We start from the raw sequence: 19910 nt of genomic DNA on the forward strand, positions 1-19910 counted from the left end.
AGGCAGAAAGACCCAAATCCACTTCAGACAAACACAGCCCCGTCTGAGAGGCAGAGCAACTTTTCTTCTGACAGCTGCCACTTTGGAACGGATTACTAAGCCTATTGGGTGACTCAAAAGGGCGCTTGTCGGCTGTTGCTGTCCAAATGAAGGCATTTGTTAGCTTTTGTATGCATATAGGGAATTCATTTTCTTGATCTGGCCAAATTGCTGTTGCTTATTTTTGGTGCGGAGTGCAGTCCATGTAGATTATTTTGTAAATGTGTGACTTTATCACCCTGATAACCACAACCTCACTGTCCACCTCATCATACTTTGCATCATGTTTCCCTTTTGGTTCTTGGTCCATTATATATATATTTGCCTTCTGCTGCATCTATTCCACTCACATATTACCAATGTTTAATCATTCATACAAAAGGACAGCTGAATAGATGTATCAACCCAAATGTCTCTTTGCCTCACTGGTTTGAGAGAAATAGTGTGTTTGAGCGGAAGGGGCTCCAGTCCGGCAGGTGTTTGGCCTATTTAAATGGAAGACCCCCCCCTCCACCCACCCGCTTACCCATCCCGAGACAGCGTGTGGATTGGAGCAGGAAGCTTTGTGTCTGCTTTTATTCTAGCTCTCACAAAGTGCGGGCTGCTGAAAGAGCACAGGCAGGGATATCAAAGAGTGCGGGGCGACCCCCCTCCTCCCAACGGGACAACGCTGGGTGGAGAATTAGTCACAGACCCTCCCATCCACGGCTTTATTCTGCTACAGCAGAATGCTTTAGGAGTTGCCTGACTGGGAGAAAGGCGGCAATTGTGTTGTCTTTCTTACTCTTTGTGTGAGTGTGTGTGTGTGTGTGTGTGTGTGTGTGTGTGTGTGTGGTGGTAGGGGTGTCAGACTTTATGTCCCCCATTGCACTCAGGAGTAGGCGTGTCTTCTTTGTCTTTATTTTGATTAGAACTTCAATTCAAGCTGCCTACTTGGGTGGGTAGGAGAGGGTGTTTGTTTGTGGGTGCCTGCCAGCCTGCAGGTGTGTGTGTGAGTGTGTGTGCGCACGTGAGAGACACACCACGCACACGTGCCAGTCTGTCTTTGTTTTTGTCTTTGTCCATTGACTGTCCTCGTCTCCTTAGGTGTAGGAAGAGGAGTCATCTTGCCCTGGAAAGTGTTTGTTTTGGTCGATGTGCTGTCGAGCAAATGTGAAACAGTTGCAGCCGGTGTTGGGACACTTGGAAAAAACAAATGTCCACCTTTTGCTCTGGGCTGACAGGTCACAAGGCATTGCCACTGTGTACTTCACTCTGGTAAAGGAAAGAAGGTGTTCTGATCAGTGGTACTCATATTTGCTGCTTTGTATACTAATATATGTTGATGTGATTCTTTGAATTCCTCTGTGGCCTTTTTAAAAAGATGTGTCATCAGAGGGGCATATAAGAGAATGAGCTCATCGCCAATTTACATTCCAGGAAGGGATGAGGCATCATGTCTGTTCAGTAAATCCAAGAGGAAGAAGCTTCCTGGAATGTGTGAGGAAACATGCTGTTTTGAGGAAAGACTTCTTAAGATTCTCAAACATCAAACTGACTGACGGGGTCCTAACCTGAACAACATGACACATCTTTTTGAAATCCCTCTCAAATTCCTGTCCTCCCTTTTCTCCTCATTACTTGTTCTGATGTTCTCTTCTCTCAGAGTGGGTAACTTACTTCTTACTTTAAACTCATCTTATTTCTTTCTTTAGTACTTTGATGTCAAATGCGATCACATATGTTGCATCCATCGGCAGGTCACAGCGGCTTTACCTTTATAATCAAGTAGTTATTGCAGTTAATAAGGGTGCAACATATAGGGGGTTTGTTGTGAGTGAGGCATGTGTTACTGTGTGTCTTTCCCAGTCTTTTATGTTGACTCTAAGACTAAAAGAACAATGTTGTGTATATAGATTGTGTTTTCTTTGTCCCTGTTGCCTTTAGATCGCCGCAAATGTCTTCTGTTCAATTGCTTTCTCCCAACATGAACGTGAGGAGTGCGAACTATGTGCATAATCATGTACATAGTTGTCAAATCAATACCAGAAGAAAAGACTGGTTGGTTAAATGGCATGAGTCGATATAGCTTACTGTATGATACCACATCAATGTGAAACCATTTGCAGCGTGCGGTTGGGGATATGTTCACGACTTCAGTTGCACACCTGTGAGATGCAGTGTTTCCCCCGAGGTTGACTGCTTCGGGGCGGTGGATGAATATTTATCAGTTACTTAACCCCAGTCTTTGTCAGTCACTTTTTGAAATCAAAAGCGAGTGTACAACATAACTAGTCGATTTAGCATCATATGTAATAAACTAGCGACTGTGCGACAACGTTTGCTGCTGCTGATTGCACAAGTAGTCGTTGGTCTTTATGATAAGATCTTGATGCCGGTGGACATTTTGCTCTCTGCAACATATGATAACCTTTAAAGGGCCGTAACATGTTTGTGTGCTTAACCCATTTACCACTGTTCAGATATACTTGTGTTATTTATTAAGTGTTTCAAGTTTTAATGTGAAAACACCTCGAGAAGTTTGACATTGTCATCGAGATTAGCTAATGTTACCAAACTGTATAGTTTAATGATAATAGATGTTCAAACTTTGGCACATGTTGGTATTGGGTTGTTTTGCAAGGGACATGGTTGGTTGATCCTGATAAGATTTTTGGTTTGTGAACTTGTTCGTTCAATCAGTTTCTGTTATTTTGTCTGTTTTTTACTCCTCTGATTCAACCAAGTTATGGGCTTTTATGTGATTACAGCTTTTATGAGCACCTGCAGGCGGTGTGCACAAACTCTCACTAATGAGGACCAACATAAGTGGTCTTAGTCTGGTGTACCAAAATCAAGTCATTCAAAATGAAGGTGTGTTTCAGAAAGCCACTTGTTAGGCAAGGAATAACTTGTTTAGGTTAAAGCCTGGTCCCTAATCGGCAGCACCAGTCTGATTTCTCCTAAATGTTGTCTTGAAAGGCGGTAAAAAAGTCCTAGCTTCCTCAGAGTGCAAGTCTCTGTCAAACTGATATAAAAGCAAGTCTCAAACCATCTTCACATCCGTCTCATAACTTTCAGGGACAGTCCCTCCCACCTCCTGAAAGTTATAATGTTGCTTCCACAATGACTCAGAGGAGTTTCCTTTTTCTCTTATCTTTTAGGGATTAATCTCGAGTCATTTATGCATTGATCAGTTACATGAGTTGTGACAGAACAGCAGGAAGTTAAACTGCTCAGATCTTCATGGTGAGGCTGAGCAAAAGCCAGTGAAGAAGAACGTGAACATTTGTGTGAAAAGACATGCTTTGCTTTTACACTCAGGTGATGAAATGGAAAGTAGAAAAATAAGAGAGCGGTCATTCCAGCATCCCTCTTACCCGATGCATGTTGCAAGGCAAGGCAGTGCACGAACCTTACCTTGCTCGTCTACTACAGTGTTTACTTCTCGAAGTGACCTCCTCGTGTCTTGCTCTACTATTGAGCTCATGGCGAGCTTTGCGTTTCACACGCTACTGCTGCTCTGTGCTCAGAAGCCAGTGGGCGGCAAGCGAGCGAGCGAGCAATGAGTGAGTGACTGAATATGTGTTTGGGAGCATGGCAGGGAACGGGAATACGGGAGAGGAAAGGGGGGGGGGGCTTGTCGTGTGTGTGTGTGGGAGGCCCGTTTGGATTGGGATTTGGCATTTCTGCATGAGCATGTAGAAACCCCCAAACCCCTTTCATCATCATTGCTTCCAGGAGACGACCGCGCTCCCTCTTGTTGTTGATGGTGCATGTGGTCAAAATGCTGCTTCCTTGTCTCTTTTTTTTTTTCTCCTCTCTCCTCTTCACCCTCCTCCCACAGCCCTCCTTCCTTTTCTCACTCATGTTTGCTTGCTGGCCTCGCCTGTGCTCCCCTCCCCCGCATCCTCACTCCTATGTTCTGCATGTTTACATCTTGCTGTGCAGTTCACGCGCAAAGGGGTGTGTGAGGTGTTTTTGTTTTTTTTCCACTTTCCCCTCAAACCGTGTGTGAGTGTGGCGGACAGTATCGGGAGGCACACGTGCGCATGACATGCATGAGTGCGTGTGTACACAAACCCGTGCAGTCCGCTCTATGCGTGTGATGTTGTGATGCCATTGACTGCTTCGCGCACCATCACAGCGAGTCAGAGCCGTGCTTTGGTACCCCCCCCCTCCCGCTCCGCTCAGCAACAACACCAACCAGAAGCAGCAGCATGCGTAGAGAGGAGAGGATGCTGGTATTATCGTGAGGAGAGGGACTGAAAGTGGAGAGGGAAGCATAAGGAGACGAGGAGACGAGGATGCTTGGATCAGAATTGCCTGCCAGGATAAACAGCACTATTGACTGTTTGTTGTTTGTTTATATGCAGAACAGATGAAAGAGACCCTTGTGTAGCACACATTAGTGGTTTTAATATATATTTTTTCGGATTAGATTCCACAGCGCGCGTGTTTCAGACACATCGAGGTATGAATTATTAACACTGAGATGTGTGTAACGCCTAGCTCGTGCAAAATCGGTTCGCATGTGCACACACTTTGCGTGTACTACACTCGGAAAGCAGCTGCTCTACAAACTGGGCCAACGAGACCTCCACTGCATCCCCGCACGTTGCTATAAATAAACATGATTAAATGACTTGCTCACCTCCACTCTTAAACACACACACTGATTGCAAGAAGTGGTGGCACGGATCAGGACACTGAAGATGTTAATCATTCTCCAATGATTGCTCTGTTGCACGTCTCAAGACTTGAGAGGGATCGATGTACGGTCTACTCTGTACATATCACATGTACACAAGTGACGTATCGGGGGCCACTTGGGATGTATTTGCTTCCATCTGTTTCTGGAATATAGTTTGTTTTTGTTGTGGAAGATGGCATTTTGTTGCTTCCATCCTGTGATCCTGCCAGGTTAGGGTCTCATATGCTGTTGACACATCATTAGACCCAGTTCCACGCAGACGGGCGATGAGTCTCTCTGTCGGTGTTCCTTCAATATGTTTCATTGCACTTGTTCTAAGGTAAGAACACCGAAGTGGAAGAACGGGACTCATGGCGCGCGTGAAGCAGTTAATAGGTAGAGATAGTTTATCTTGATGCGCGACAAGGTCAGACTGTCAAAATACAGTATAATATCTTGCCAACTATTTGATGAATGAACGGAATAAAAGTGGGTATAGACCTTCACGCTGCCTAGAGGATGACTCCTGATGTCTTTGGAGATGCCCATTGATTTAATGTAACAGGCCAAACATGTCCTTCACTTCAGAAAACCTCTTAAAATTTGTGAACAATGTCCTGTCAGCCTCATCTTTCTTGGAGATAAATCGTTACGTTAGCATAATAACATGCGAAGCACGTCATACTGATGTGGTAAATATTCTAAGCGTTATTGTGATGTTATGCTAACATCTTACATGCTGTGTCAACATCCGACATGTGTTAGCTGTACACAGGATAAACCCTTTACACGTAGCGTACAGCACTGCCTTTCTTCTGGTGCCACCTTCAAGCCACACTTTTCACATTTTCATTTGAAGCATTAAAGCTTCACAAGGCTGCTCACATGGTTGTAGAATCCAGGCCCCTCTTTCTTTTAGTGTGTCTTTGCTCTGGCTGTCTATCCAGCGATGACCAACTATCTTAGGCTCTTTCTGTTCCCTCAGGGTTCAGCAACGCCGTGCAACACGTTAAGTCACCCAGTAAGATTTTGGTGGTTTGCGATTCAAACTGTCTGTTGCCAGTTAAAAGCCTTCTCCAACTGCAGACATGTCATCCTAAAAGCCAGAGAAACACGAGAGCACCGGAGTACGCCAGCAGGCGAAAGTGAGATTGAGGACATCATTATAGCCTATAAGCCCGGTCTTCGGTTGAGTCAGACTTCAAAAATGACTCGCCTGTATATCTAGGCCAACTGACAATTATGTGTCATGATGGATGCTGTAATTCTGACCTGTTAACCAACATTGCTTCTTCCCTGTGTTCTAGCATTACAAAAAAACGTTTTCTTTTTCCTTATTTTGTAGGAAGAAGCGTTTGGAGGATTTGGACCAGTGGATGAGCAAAAAACAATACAGAGCCCTTCAACAACCCCTTTAGGTAAAGTCACTTAAAAGTAACATCAGAAACCTTAATGTTGCCTGTGCCGGTACAGATCATCTTTATCTAATACATCCCATGCTTACTAAATGCCATCTGTTTGTTGTTTTTGTCAACAGGCCTACCCATACAGGAGAAGAAGCCTAGAGGCCGTCCCCCACGGGCCCTGACTGCCCAAAAAGCTGCTGCTTGTCTGCCTTCCCCCTGCTCCCTTCCCTCCCCTACACAGGCGAAAGCTGAGGGCCCTGAAAGGCCAGCTGAGAAGGTGAAAAGGTTGCCCGGGAGGCCACCTGGCACCGGGGAAAAGAGAAGAGGTCGACCCCCGTCTTCAAGTAGCAAGAAAGCTTGGAGTACGAGCAGCCATGCAGCAGGGGAGGATAGTCGGCAGGCTGGGTCTGAGGTGGGCATGGAAACAGAGGAGGACAAGGACAGAAAGAGCGCCAAGAGGACGCCGCTGGGCTCCGCTCAGCCACATGACACAGAGGCGAAGCTTCCCAAAGGTGGGCGGGGTGAATCCAAAGTTACCACCCTGAAGAGGCTGAGAGCAACTAAACTCAGTCCTCTCAAGTCACGGCTCAAGACTTTGCCCGGTGTACCAAGACGCAGACGCGGGCGACCGCCCTCAGCCGAGCGTCTCAAAGCCGAGGCGGCAGCTGTTGCCGCTGCCACTGCTGCTGCACAGCTGTCTACCTCCATTGAATGTGAGGAAGGGAAACACAAGGCCTTTAGGGTCAGAGGGGGGGATAGAGGCACAGAACCACACACTCCTCAGCATGGGCTGCTGAGGAGTGTGGATGGTGCCGAGTACCAGGACTCTTCCGATCCACCTGCCTCCCCGTCGCCCTCCAAGCCAGGCAAGGTGGTGGGCCTCCGAAAAAGCCCTCGCCATAGAAAGCCTGTCCGGATTGTCCCCTCCTCTAAACGCACTGATGCAGCCATCGCTAAACAGCTGCTGCAGCGCGCTAAGAAGGGAGCGCAGAAGCGGCTGGAGAAAGAGGCTGTAGCCATTGGGGGAAGTGGGACGAGAGCCGTCGACTCCGGTATCAGGAAGACTCAACTGAAGAACATCCGGCAGTTCATCATGCCCGTGGTCAGCACCGTCTCCCTTCGCATCATCAAAACACCCAAGCGCTTCATTGAAGATGAGGGCAACTTTGGAACCCCGCCACCCCACATGAAGATAGCACGGTTAGAAACAACCCCCTCGTCTGTCTCAACCTCTGCCCAACCCACCTCCACCACCTCCTCTTCCCCCTCTCCTGTGCTGGTGTCCTCTACACCTGCTGTTACTAGCACTGGCACCACTGCTCCGATTGACTCCCTCCCCCCTCCTCCTCCTGCCCCTCTCCCCACTGCTCCGTCAACAGCTGCCAGTCTGCTCAACAACAACAACAACACCAACAACGCCGCCAATGGCCGATTTAGCAGTAGCGCAGCGTCTTGCGGCTCCAGTGCGGTGTCGCAGCATTCCTCCCAGCTCTCCTCTGCAGAGTCTTCCAGGTCCAGCAGCCCCAGCCTGGATGACTCATCGTGCGACTCCCATGCTTCCGAGGCCACGCAGGCTTTGTCGGAGCCAGAGGATCACTCTCCGTCCTCGCAGGGAGAGAGGGAGGCCAACCTGTTACACAGCTCACGGCCACCCTCTCCTCCCTCTGAGCCGGAGCCGGAGCGCGTGTTGGCGGAGAGGAGTCGGCGAGGACAGGGGGTCGGCCGGGGAAGTCAGAGCCAGAGGGCGAGAGAGACCCTCACCACTGGGGCTAAAAAACCTATCATCAGCCCACCAACAGGGGTTCTTATGTCCTCCTCTACACATGTAAATTCCCAGCAAGCTTCATCCACGGCCTCTTCCTCCTCTTCTCCTCCACCCCCGCCTCTCCTCACGCCTCCGCAGCCTCCCCAGTCAGCTTCCTCCAATACAGCTGCTATCAGTGAACACCACTCACAGTCCCCTTGGATAAGTCACCCCATCCCTCCGTTCCTTTCTGGACCGTCAGTGTTGTCCAGCTTGTCAGACAAACGAAGCCGCTCAATTCTGAGAGAGCCCACTTTCCGCTGGACGTCCCTGTCCCACCCTGAACAGCAGTACTTTTCCTCAGCTAAATATGCCAAGGAGGGCCTCATCCGCAAGCCCATATTTGACAACTTCCGTCCTCCCCCTCTCACGGCTGAAGACGTGGGGCTGTTGCCCCACGGCGTTAGTGGAGCAGGGGGAGCCGCTCCAGGGGTGTTCCCCGCACCAGGCAGCGGAGCAGGGACAGGGACTCGTCTATTTGCCCCTCATCACCAACACACCCACCACCAACATCCCTCTTCATCCCGCTTTGACGCACCACACCAGAAGCGCAGCCCGTTGCTTCGCGCTCCACGATTCACACCCAGCGAGGCCCACTCGCGGATATTTGAGTCCGTGACCTTGCATTCGTCTTCTGGAAGCAGCCCCGGCTCTCTCTCCCCGCACCAGACGTCATCCAGCTCCAACAGAACCTCGCGGCGCAGGAGACGACCGGTCTCTGGGATAATTCGGGGCCATCCACGGTCTCCTTCCCACTCCATGACCAGACGCAGCAGCCAAATGGGAGGTCCGATGTCTATGGGCAAAGGCTCCTCTGAGATGTCTGTGCTGACGGGCTCTGTTCCATGTTGTAATCTCAGCTCTTTGCCCGGGGCTTCTGCAAGTCCAATAGCCACTAGTGCCTTAACTCCTCCTTTCAGCACCTTCTCCACCATATCCATGGGTCTGGCCCCGCAAGGGACGCCTGATGGCAGGAGAGGGGCTACTGGAAACCCACCTCCTTTGTCAACTACATCATCCACTTCTTCCCCACTCTTCCCACTCTTTCCTTCCAGTGCCCAGGACACAGGGCGAGGAGCTGGGAAAGGAGGTAAAGAAAAAACCTTGTCAGCTCCCCAGGAACCTGCTCAAAAGGAAAAAGAAAGGGATTCGGAGAAGAACCGAGAGAAAGAGAAGGAAAATAAGAGGGACGGGAGGAGGGATTTGGAGAAAAGAAGTAAGGTTTCGACACCAGATGGCTCCCCCAATGCACCTTCCAGCCTGTTTACTGTGGATGGGAGGGACTCTGAAGATGCTCTTCTGTCTATTGCTCCAAAAAAGGCTCCAGGGAGAAAAAAATCAACGTCAGTTGACACAGTTTCTGACACTGCTTCCTCAGATGTGCGTGGGCCCCATTCCACTGTTCCCATATCCATCGCTAAGGGACGCCTATCTAAGAAAAACAGACCCTCTGAGAAAGGAGCAGAGGTGGAGGATGGGGAAAAGGAGAAAGAGAAACAAAGTGCTCCTAGCCAGCAGACCGCAAGCCTTCCAGGGCAGCCGGGCAGACAACAGCTCCCCGTCTCCTCTCTCGGATCAATGTTGGCACAAGCAGAGAAGCAGCCTGTGACCGACAAGCGGGTAGTCGGACTACTGAAGAAGGCCAAAGCCCAGCTCTTTGCCATAAAGAAGAGTAAACTGAAGCCTGCAGAGCAGACGAAGGTCCAGGTCAGTTTTTCTGTTCATGTCTTGCCCGCATAGTTATTGTGTCTCCTCAACAAAGCGTATCTGTTTCTCTCACTCTCATCATTAAGCCACACGCAAATGAATATTTGCTATTAATAGAAATATGCGTTTGTATTGAAAGTGAAACTTGATAATAAGAAAGTCCCACGGAGGGCGTTACTCAAGGGGAATTCTGTTCCACTCATACATTATGCAGAACTGGCTGTGCTTTTCAAGGTGTTTCCAGAATATACTCATTTGTCCTTCTGCTGTTTAATCTAAACTTTAGTTAATTATAGGCAGTCATCGCAATTGTCAAGAAAAGGAAAAATTCCCATTTCTACTTCAACTTACAGTATTATAGCCTTGGCCCAACATTTAGTATTAACACCTCATTGTCATCATCCTCATCATTATGAAACATTGAACTGAGATAGTAGTTTTATTTGATTTCCTGAAACTTTTACAAGAAATTAAATTAACCTCAGAAGGACACAAGGGGCATCCTAAAATGTCAGCTTGTTGCATTTGTGGCGCTGTAAAATTGTCTGTGTATGTGTTATTGTTATTATTATTATTATAACGCATGCTCTTCAAATATATCAATAAATGTTTAACTTTTTGTGGTGACGTGTGCTTGTGAGCAGAGTCAAGAGAGTGACTCGTCAGAGGCCTCAGTCCGTGGTCCGCGCATCAAGCACGTATGTCGCCGTGCAGCTGTGGCTCTTGGCCGCAATCGGGCCGTGTTCCCCGACGACATGCCCACACTTAGTGCCTTGCCCTGGGAGGAGAGAGAGAAGATCTTATCTTCCATGGGGAATGATGGTGAGTCACACTCAACGTACCTCCCGTTTGACTGGCATGTGGATTACAAGGTTCAATGTAAAGCTCTTGATTTAGAACTAGCCTCACGTTGAGCTCTCTTTATTTGGCAAGAGAAACAGTGTGTCCTCGAGGATTGTTAAAAATATTAGACACTTACTACATTTCAGTGTCTTAAACCCAGGTGAGTCAAATGAATCCTGCACAACTGTGTGTCAGTAATAATGACCTGTCTGTGATGCGTCTCCTCTTACAGATAAGTCATCAGTAGCAGGCTCCGAGGAGGCGGAGCCTCAGTCCCCTCCCATAAAGCCACGGGAGACACGGCAAAAGGCGGTTCAAGAAGCTCCTCCCAAGAAGGGGCGCCGGTCGCGACGCTGCGGCCAATGCTCAGGCTGCCAAGTTCCAGAAGATTGTGGCGTCTGCACCAACTGTCTCGACAAGCCTAAATTTGGAGGACGAAACATTAAAAAGCAATGCTGCAAGTGAGTCTTAGTGGATGAGCGGTTTGTTGTAATACATTATGAGAATTTATAAGCAAGCCTCATATACATTTTTATAACAAATTCATTTTTAAGAACTTGGTGGTTTTGTCCTTGTCTACAGGATGAGGAAGTGTCAGAACTTGCAGTGGATGCCCTCAAAGATGTTTCTACAGAAGCAAGGCAAATGCAAGAAAGATAAGAAGAAGAACAAGTCGTCCGAGAAGAAGGACGGTCTCATTCCGGTAAAAGTAATGGTCTCGGAGTCTGGCACCAAACCCGCTCCTGCACCACTAAAGGAGGAGCCTCCCCGCAAAAAGAGCGAGACTCCTCCGCTAAAGTTGGGAGAGGAGAAGTCAAGACTGCAGCCGCTGTCGAAGCAATCTTCTCCGGCCCTCGCGTCTTCCCCTGCCCCAGTCGAACCCCTACAGGGGCCCGGTGCGGCCCAGTCTCCAGGCCTCACACCAGACGCCAAACCGCTCTCAGCCACGAGCAGTGTCACCAGCAAGAAGGGACACAAACCACAGCCGTCTGTACCGACCTCTTCCTCGTCGTCCTCGTCGTCCTCCTCTTCCACTTCATCGTCTGCTTCGTCCTCATCATCTTCCTCTCCGTCGTCTTCAGCCCAGAATTCCCCCTCCCAGTCCACGCAGTCTCATCAACCGTCGCAACAGCAGCAACGGCCTCTTGCCAGTCAGGCACCTTCGAAAAAAGATGCTTCACCCAAGATTTCTCTGTGCGAGCCCAAGAAGAAGCCCCAGCAGCACTCGTCATTACAGCAGAGCTCAACGACAACTATTTCAGATATAGGTAAAAAAAAACAACTGATCACACACTTCAAGCTATAATAAATACATACTTTATACTCAACTCTAATTTGAATGTTATGTCCTTTCTCTTTCTCACAGTTGAATCAAAACAGTTGAAGAAGCCAACTTCTCGCTCTATTCCTCCATCTCCTAAACAGAGACCAAAAGACAAGGTGAGAAGTCGTCACTGTGTGAGCTGCAACCGATTGCTTTTCATTGCTACATACTTGTCATGTAAACTTCGAATGCACACTGTGTGGATCACGTGTCATTTCTGATATTCGCCCTCCTCTGTCACTCTCCTCTTGTCTGATTAACGCGAGAAGCCGCTGACCACCAAACCCCCCAGCAGCAGTACTTTAAACTGGCTAAGCACTCCCTCGACTAGGGGCCAGGCGAAGTCCAGAGCGCCCTGCGACGGAGTGCATCGTGTCAGAGTGGATTTCAAAAGGGACCTCGACGTGGAGAAGGTTTGGGAGGCTGGCGGCCTCAGCCTGCTCACCTCTGTGCCTGTCACTCCCCGGGTGCTCTGCTACTTATGTGCAAGCAGTGGAAATGTTGAGGTATGTTTTATTGAGGTCAAGTTGTATTGACAGAGCGATGGTTTAACGTATATTCTAACTGTCTCTGTCTCTTTCTCTCTGTCTCTAGTTTGTCTTCTGCCAGGTGTGCTGTGAACCGTTCCATCTCTTTTGCCTGGGGGAGTCAGAGCGCCCTCTCCAGGAGCAGTTTGAGAACTGGTGTTGTCGACGATGCAGGTTCTGTCAGGCCTGTGGGCGCCAGCACCAGAAAACTAAAGTAAGCCATTCGGTGCAGCTCTGTTGATTTTAAAGCTGTGCACAACACAAGCTTAGTGGGGAGGGAAGGTGTGTTAAGCCTGCTAGTCTTGCCAGCAGACAGCACTTAATCAGCTTCTTGGATTCCTGGCATGAGTTTATTATTTAACTAATGTCCTGTGTCGAATGGGCACAGTGTGAGCCTTGAATGGTTTTCATTGTAGAATCGCACTTGTTTGATTGTTTTGTTTTCTTGTGACATGTTCATAAGTTCCATGGATTTGTTGGTTATTAGCTGGTTATTGTCTTTTTGAAGCCTGGATTGTTGACTTCCACGTTTAGCAGCAGCCTTCTTCTTCTTCTTCCCTGCCGTTGCTGTCACATTGCTGTGTTTTTGATCATAATTATTGGCACGTTACCGCCACCTGTAGATATGTGGAATAGTGTGAAATCATTGGCATGAATGTGTATTGCGTCACCTGCATTTAGAGGCAAGTGCACCCTTGTGTAGGTTTGACAAGGACAAACAAAATGAGGACCCACAAAACCATTGCACCATAGCGCTACTAGTGGCCCAGAAAAACTCTACAGGGTTCCTTTCATGCACCTTAAACATTCAGCACAGTGTTATTGCCAGACAAATAGAGAGAAAGTCTTATGAAACAGTTGTTAACTGGTCCATGGCTGTTTATTTTCAGTATGTAGGGATGACTGCAAAAGCAGGAGACGTACTGTATACACAGATACTGTATCTAATTTGTTGTGAGTGGAACTGTGTTGTTTGTTGAGCATGAACATTTGTATGTTGCCTCTTTTCATATTTAAATGATCTAATCTCTCTTTTGGCCCCTGTCACTGTAGCAGCAGCTGCTCGAGTGCGATAAGTGCCGTAACAGCTATCACCCGGAGTGCCTGGGTCCCAACCACCCTACTCGACCCACCAAGAAGAAGAGAGTCTGGGTATGAATACCTACACTCTCCATTTGGACTCCTCTTCACCCTCACCCAACTTTAGTATTATGCTCACACATTTCTGACTTGCCTCTCCTTTTGTTCACACATTTTTCCAGCCTCTCAGTGCTACTTGCATTCATCCCGCTCACAGGCAGCGACTATGAAAACATTTTACTCTTCACAGCAGCGCTTTCACACATCACTCGTGGCTCTTTACACAACTGCTTGCACGTTTTTGCACCTTGTTTATGCGTTCCTTCTTTTCAGGTGTGCACCAAATGTGTGCGTTGTAAGAGTTGTGGAGCCACTAAGCCTGGGAAGTCCTGGGACGCCCAGTGGTCACATGACTTCTCCATGTGTCATGACTGTGCCAAACTCTTTGCTAAAGGTAAGAGACAAGCATGTGGAATCCGTAGTCAGCACATTTACACCACTGGTATTGTTTCTGAGATGAAAGGAGAACGATTTCTTAAGAATCTGACCTGTGTTTTGACGACTTCCTCAGCAACTTATAGAGGGTGACGGACATTAAAATCACAACGTTTGATAACACTGCACCGGTTACCATCCTCTCTCTCTCTCGTAGGAAACTTCTGCCCACTGTGTGACAAGTGCTACGACGACGACGACTACGACAGCAAGATGATGGAGTGTGGCCGTTGCAACCATTGGGTTCATGCCAAGTGTGAGAATCTGACAGGTCAGTAGCCGTCCAAAAAAAGCCAGGCAGAAGATCACATTTAAACACAAGTTTACTGCCTCAGCAGAGGGTTGTAGTTAGTATTCAACAGCACTTGTTGCGCTTCGTTTGTCTTGTCAGTTGTCTGTGTCTGTGCCACCTGACTGACAGGCCGTCCTGTGAGTGCTGTCACGCTGATGAGATGCTGAAAGACCTTTTTTTTTTAACGGGAGCAAAAATCACCTGTCATCTTTCGCGCTGTCCCCACAGATGAAATGTACGAGCTGCTATCAAAGCTGCCAGAGAGCGTTGCCTACACGTGTACCAAATGTACCGAACGCCATCCGGCCGAGTGGAGGACGGCGTTGGAGCGAGAGCTTCAGGGATGCGTTCGCCATGTCCTCACTGCACTGCTCAACTCACGCACATCCTCACACCTGTTACGCTACAAACAGGTTAGATACACGTCTTCTTCTGTGGTGTCAGTACAATATGCTGTGTTTGATGCATTCCTTTGCTGCGTCATAGTGCTGCATGCATGTGTACAGAATAGACACTGATGGATACACAGACATATTCAGTTACAAACAGCTGAAGCAACAGCCACAGCTACATGAACATAATGGTGAGATCTTTACTCGGCGTAACCCTCTGGCTTTGTGACAGGCGGTGAAGCCTCCGGAGCTGAACCCAGAGACAGAGGAGAGTCTTCCATCTCATCGGTCCCCAGAGGGCCCGGATCCTCCGGTCCTGACAGAAGTCCCCGTCACACCTCCCACTGACTCCCCTCCAGATCTCGAGTCTGTTGACAAAAAGATGGATCATGGTCGCTACAATTCAGTGGTAAGTACGTCACAGTTCGAGAGGTGTTGTCCTCTAAATTTTAGCCAAATTACTTAATGTTTGTGGATAATTACCTTAGTTGTATTCGAGGATGGGAGGGATCTATGCAAGCTAACCATAGGTGAACATTTTCTGAACACCAGAAAGTCTTGCCTGATGATTTGATGCAGGGTTCAAATAGTTAGGGTTGATTCAGATTCCATCACAAGCTCTTGCAAATCAGACTGTATTTAAAAGAAATCATAGTTTTAAAGCATTTTTATCGTAGATTACAATATTGTACGTGTCCTCGTCTTGCATCCAAGTCAGGCCTCTGCTGTATAATGGTGAGTCAGCTACACAGCAGCTATGACCTTTCCACCAGTGTTCATCGGCACTTCACTGTTCTAACAATCACTCTCTCTGTGTGTGTGTGTGTGTGTCTGCTCCTCATCTCTCTCCCAGCTGGAGTTCAGCGATGACATCACACGAATCATTCAGACGGCCATCAATAGTGATGGCGGCCAGCCTGAAAGCAGGAAAGCCAACAGCATGGTCAAGTCTTTCTTCATTCGGGTAAGAACCTCAAATCAAGTCTGGATCATATCTGTCCCGTCGGCACCACTGAAAACACAACTAGATTACAGTGCACTGCACAAGCACTCCCCAATTCCACTTTAGGGCCGTGTCAGCTAGTTTGTGTTATATGATGTTAAATTCTCTTCAGACACAAACACGCTTGATGATTTAGAAAATTGAGGGGGAAAAAACAAAAACATTTTCGTCATCCTCTGTTTGTGGGGCCCCTATAGCAGACATACTGTAGGTATCTTGGTCACGGTATGGCAACATCAAGCGAGGGCCTTTCTGTTGAGCTACAGGATCACTAACCACGATCCCGCCCCAAATGCAGGTCCGTCCTAGTGCTTCAGTAGGCTGGTGTGCAAACTTCATTGAGTGTTTTTCTCTTTCAGCAAATGGACCGAATCTTCCCGTGGTTCAAAGTGAAAGAGTCCAGGCTCTGGGAAAGGCAAAAAGTGTCTGCCAAGTGAGTGTTACGTACTTTTCAGTGTACAGTACTCAACTCTTCTGAGTTTTACAAGATCATTTATTTTTACCAGTTGGTTCTCGATCACGTTTACAGTGTTGTGACGTGATTATTTGATGTTTTTGAAAGTTAAGGAGATCTTTGTACCTGTTGTTGCAGTTTGCACAACAATTCTGTTGTAATTCAAAGTACAGCTATAAAATCAGGCAGTAGTACTGGACAAGATGTTAAAGTAGAGCTCAAACTGATGTGAACAAAGCCTGAAAGTCAATAGTTAAAAGCTAAGCCCCCTAACAGACGCTTCTCTCAATCTTAACATCACTGTGAAGTGTGTGATGTGCCGTTAGTTTGCAATCAGAGAGAAGAAAATCCAAATGTAATACTTGTGTAATGTGAACCCGTCTGAAGAGCTTGGTGGAGATCTGCAGTTTTGAAGAACGACAGGTCTATAATTATTAAAATGAGGAGTAAGATGTGGTTTCTCTGGGAGAAGCTGTACAGTATCATCATCTGTATATAGGAGGAAACCAGAAAGCAGGGAACTAATTTTAATAAAATGTGTGGCTGACTGTACCACCAACCTCTGGGTAACATGAGTGGAAATAACAGCCAAAGGGGAAGATCAGGATTTCATATGATTGCCACTTTATCTTTTTGAATGGTTCAGGAAATGTGCATTTCAGTGTGATGTTCAGTTTTGGGAATCGAAACTAAAACACTCTCTGCCACAAGGTCAAAAAACGAAAGAGACTCTTTGAACAACTAAAGGCCTCAGTGACTGAGTGGATCGATTAAGTGGTTTTCTTTCAACATGCCTTATCTCAAGACAATGACTAAAGGTACCAATTAAGATTTAAAGCCGCAGTAATGAAATTGATTCCACAGTTTCTCTGATTTAACGAGCCCACTGGACAGCTTGGCGGTCAATTTAGGACGGTAACAGATGGCTGTAGGCCCCGCACACTCAGAATAACACTGACTGGTGTGAATATTAGAATATGCACTGAAAAGATAAAGTGAACATCTATATATGTACGTGCTGTCTTTATTAACTAGCGAATACAGGATCGATGGAAGCAGCTCCTCAAACGTATTCATGGAGAACAGCAGCACTATTTATTAATGCACATGCATTTACATTAATGATTAATAATGAAATAACCATATTGAATAATTCATGCTTTTCACAGGGATGACAGGCATGTTATTTGACATTGTTAAAAGCAATAACTTAAAGCCCATAGCCCCTGCTTTTGTTCTAATGTGAACCTTTCACTTTGTAATTGAACGTTGTGGTTTTACTGCTCTGCATATTGAACTCCTTTCCCACTCACTCATTAACTCTTTCAGTCACTCGCTCACTTATATCCAGATATCAGCTTTCCCAGTCCATTCACTCCGCCTGTCCTCCAGGCATTGTGGGAGGCGGTGTCACATTTCACTTGACGGCTCTTTGATACACATTGGTGGTCTAATTGTGGTTAACTTGGTCTGTTGCGTTATGTGTCAGTGCTCCAGCCCAGGAAACCAATGATCCATCCAGTGGATCCTGTGGATCCTGTGGCCAGCATTGGAGGGAGGCCTGTTTTTAGTCGGCTTTGCTGTCTTACTAAGTATAATACTTCCCATCACACAAATTGCCCAGCCTTGTTTGACTTGGCAAAACTTAATTTGGCAAAGCTCCTTGGGTGTGATTATTCATTACTGCTCACTTAAACGTTTTATGTCTTTTGGGGAAATAATCCTGAGATGCTCACTATCACAGTTTTAAATTTGACCCGATCATTGTTGGGACATCATTTAATAGCGCCTGTCTCCGTATGCCATTGTTTCCCAGCAGTGGGCTTCTCCCTAATGCTGTGCTGCCTCCGTCCCTGGACCACAACTACGCCCAGTGGCAGGAGAGACAGGAGCTTTCCCGCGCTGAGCTCCCCCACCTCATGAAAAAGATCATCCCAGCTCCTCGGCCCAAAACCCCCGGTGAGCCAGATTCCCCAGCCTCCCCTTCGCCTCCTCTTCCTCCATCTCTACCCCCACCACCCCCACTCCTTCCTGGTAAGCCAATCTGCAAGTATATGCACAAATACTTACATGCACGCTGACTGGTTTTGCACATCCCGTCACTTACCGGTTTTCTCATGAATTGTTCTCTTCAGATCGCGACGACAGCCCAGAGCTCCCTCCTCCGCCCGGCATTAGTGATAACAGGCAATGTGTTCTGTGTCTGAAGTATGGCGACGAGAACACCAATGTGAGTCAGGGAACTGCTTGGACTCTCTTCAACACGCAGAATAATGACTTTGTGTCACTTGTAACACGGCTGTTTGTTTCAGGATGGTGGCAGGCTGTTGTACATCGGCCAGAACGAGTGGACCCATGTGAACTGCGCCCTGTGGTCCGCCGAGGTGTTCGAAGATGACGACGGCTCTCTGAAGAATGTTCACATGGCTGTTCTCAGGGGAAAACAGCTGGTAAGATACCCGTGTCCATCACAGGGTCCCCACTCTCTTTTCAGTGTTTATTTATAGACCGATTTACATTTGCAACCCATTATAACATGTACTTTTTCTTCAGCGATGTGAGAAGTGTCAAAAGCCAGGGGCCACAGTTGGCTGCTGTCTCACCTCTTGCACCAGCAACTACCACTTCATGTGCGCACGCCAGTGCCACTGTGTCTTCCTGGAGGACAAGAAAGTCTATTGTCCAAAGCACAGGGACCTCATCAAGGGAGAAGTAAGAACATTTTTTATTATTTCGTCAAAAGCACATTCATTTAGATGGTAGCCACCTTTAAACGTTCTATGTCTCTTGTATCGATGAACCATGCCAGACCAGGAAGTGTGATGTGATGATCTGACTTTTATCTTCAACTTTCCTGTGGTTGTGTATTATTTCTCCAGGTGGTGTCTGGGTTTGAGGTGACCCGCAGGATCCTGGTGGACCTGGAGGGCATTCGTCTCAGGAGGAAGTGGCTGGCAGGACTGGAGCCTGAAAATGTCCACATGATGATAGGTAGGTCGATCGCTGGTAAATGTGGGTTGATAAACGACCTTTTTCTCCCAGTGTGTCTTTAATGCTGATTTAAACGCTGTCATTGCAGGCTCCATGACCATTGATTGTTTGGGGATACTGACTGAACTCTCAGACTGCAAGCGCAAACTCTTCCCTGTAGGATACCAGTGAGTCCTCTCTAAGACCAATTATTCTCTCTTCCATTAAAGTACATCTGCTGGAGGAAATTGAAAATTGCAAACTGAATACATTCTCTTCTCTCTAGGTGTTCAAGGGTGTACTGGAGTACCTCGGATGCTCGGAAGCGCTGTGTGTATACCTGTAGGATCCTAGTTTGTCACCCTCCTGTGGTGGAGTCTGACCTGAGAAACATGATGGCTCCTGAGGAGAATCGCACAATAATACACAGCCCACCTCCCATTGCAGGTAAACTACAGACGATAGTGACTTTATATAGTTCAGGTACAGTGTGAACCAAATTTGTGGCGATAATGGATCGCACTCAAAATGTGTTTTTCTTATGTTTATAGATATATATATACACATATCTATATATGTTGTTTATATACCTAGGCCTTGCATATGAATCAATATTTCAGTTTTCACCTAGATGCAAATGTGTTATCTAGAGAGCAAATTTTCGTCTGTAGGACTTTAAAAAATTCTAAAAACTTTTTCTCGCTCAACTAGATTTTCCAGATCCGTTTGAATCCCCAAGGCGCTCTGACACCCTTTCCCCAGCCAACACACCCAAGCTCAGGGTTTACACCAGGAACCGACACCCCAGCTACCCCCCTTGTCAGCGCTCACTGGGCCCCAGGCCCATGCCTTCTCCAGGTACAACTTTGAATTACAGATCATTTTAATATTTATTTCTAGAA

At 47.2% G+C, this 19910-nt stretch overlaps 1 protein-coding gene across 1 annotated transcript in view; it reads left to right on the plus strand.

Annotated features, from left to right (window-relative positions):
* The window catches only part of kmt2a (lysine (K)-specific methyltransferase 2A), a gene marked incomplete at its 5' end in the record, with an annotated part of 36284 nt that overhangs the window by 2785 nt on the left and 13589 nt on the right, over positions 1-19910 (plus strand). Inside the window, 23 exon segments of the mRNA XM_079272351.1 lie at positions 6057-6129; positions 6249-9628; positions 10273-10450; positions 10704-10932; positions 11054-11739; positions 11838-11911; positions 12065-12301; positions 12390-12536; positions 13376-13474; positions 13736-13856; positions 14055-14168; positions 14418-14602; positions 14814-14990; positions 15435-15545; positions 15944-16017; positions 17855-18072; positions 18174-18268; positions 18351-18488; positions 18592-18750; positions 18918-19029; positions 19118-19196; positions 19295-19455; positions 19720-19866. Of these exon segments, the coding sequence (XP_079128477.1) occupies positions 6057-6129; positions 6249-9628; positions 10273-10450; positions 10704-10932; positions 11054-11739; positions 11838-11911; positions 12065-12301; positions 12390-12536; positions 13376-13474; positions 13736-13856; positions 14055-14168; positions 14418-14602; positions 14814-14990; positions 15435-15545; positions 15944-16017; positions 17855-18072; positions 18174-18268; positions 18351-18488; positions 18592-18750; positions 18918-19029; positions 19118-19196; positions 19295-19455; positions 19720-19866 (6994 nt within the window).

Source organism: Melanostigma gelatinosum (genome assembly GCF_949748355.1).
Source record: "Melanostigma gelatinosum genome assembly, chromosome: 7".
Taxonomy (NCBI): Eukaryota; Metazoa; Chordata; class Actinopteri; order Perciformes; family Zoarcidae; genus Melanostigma; species Melanostigma gelatinosum.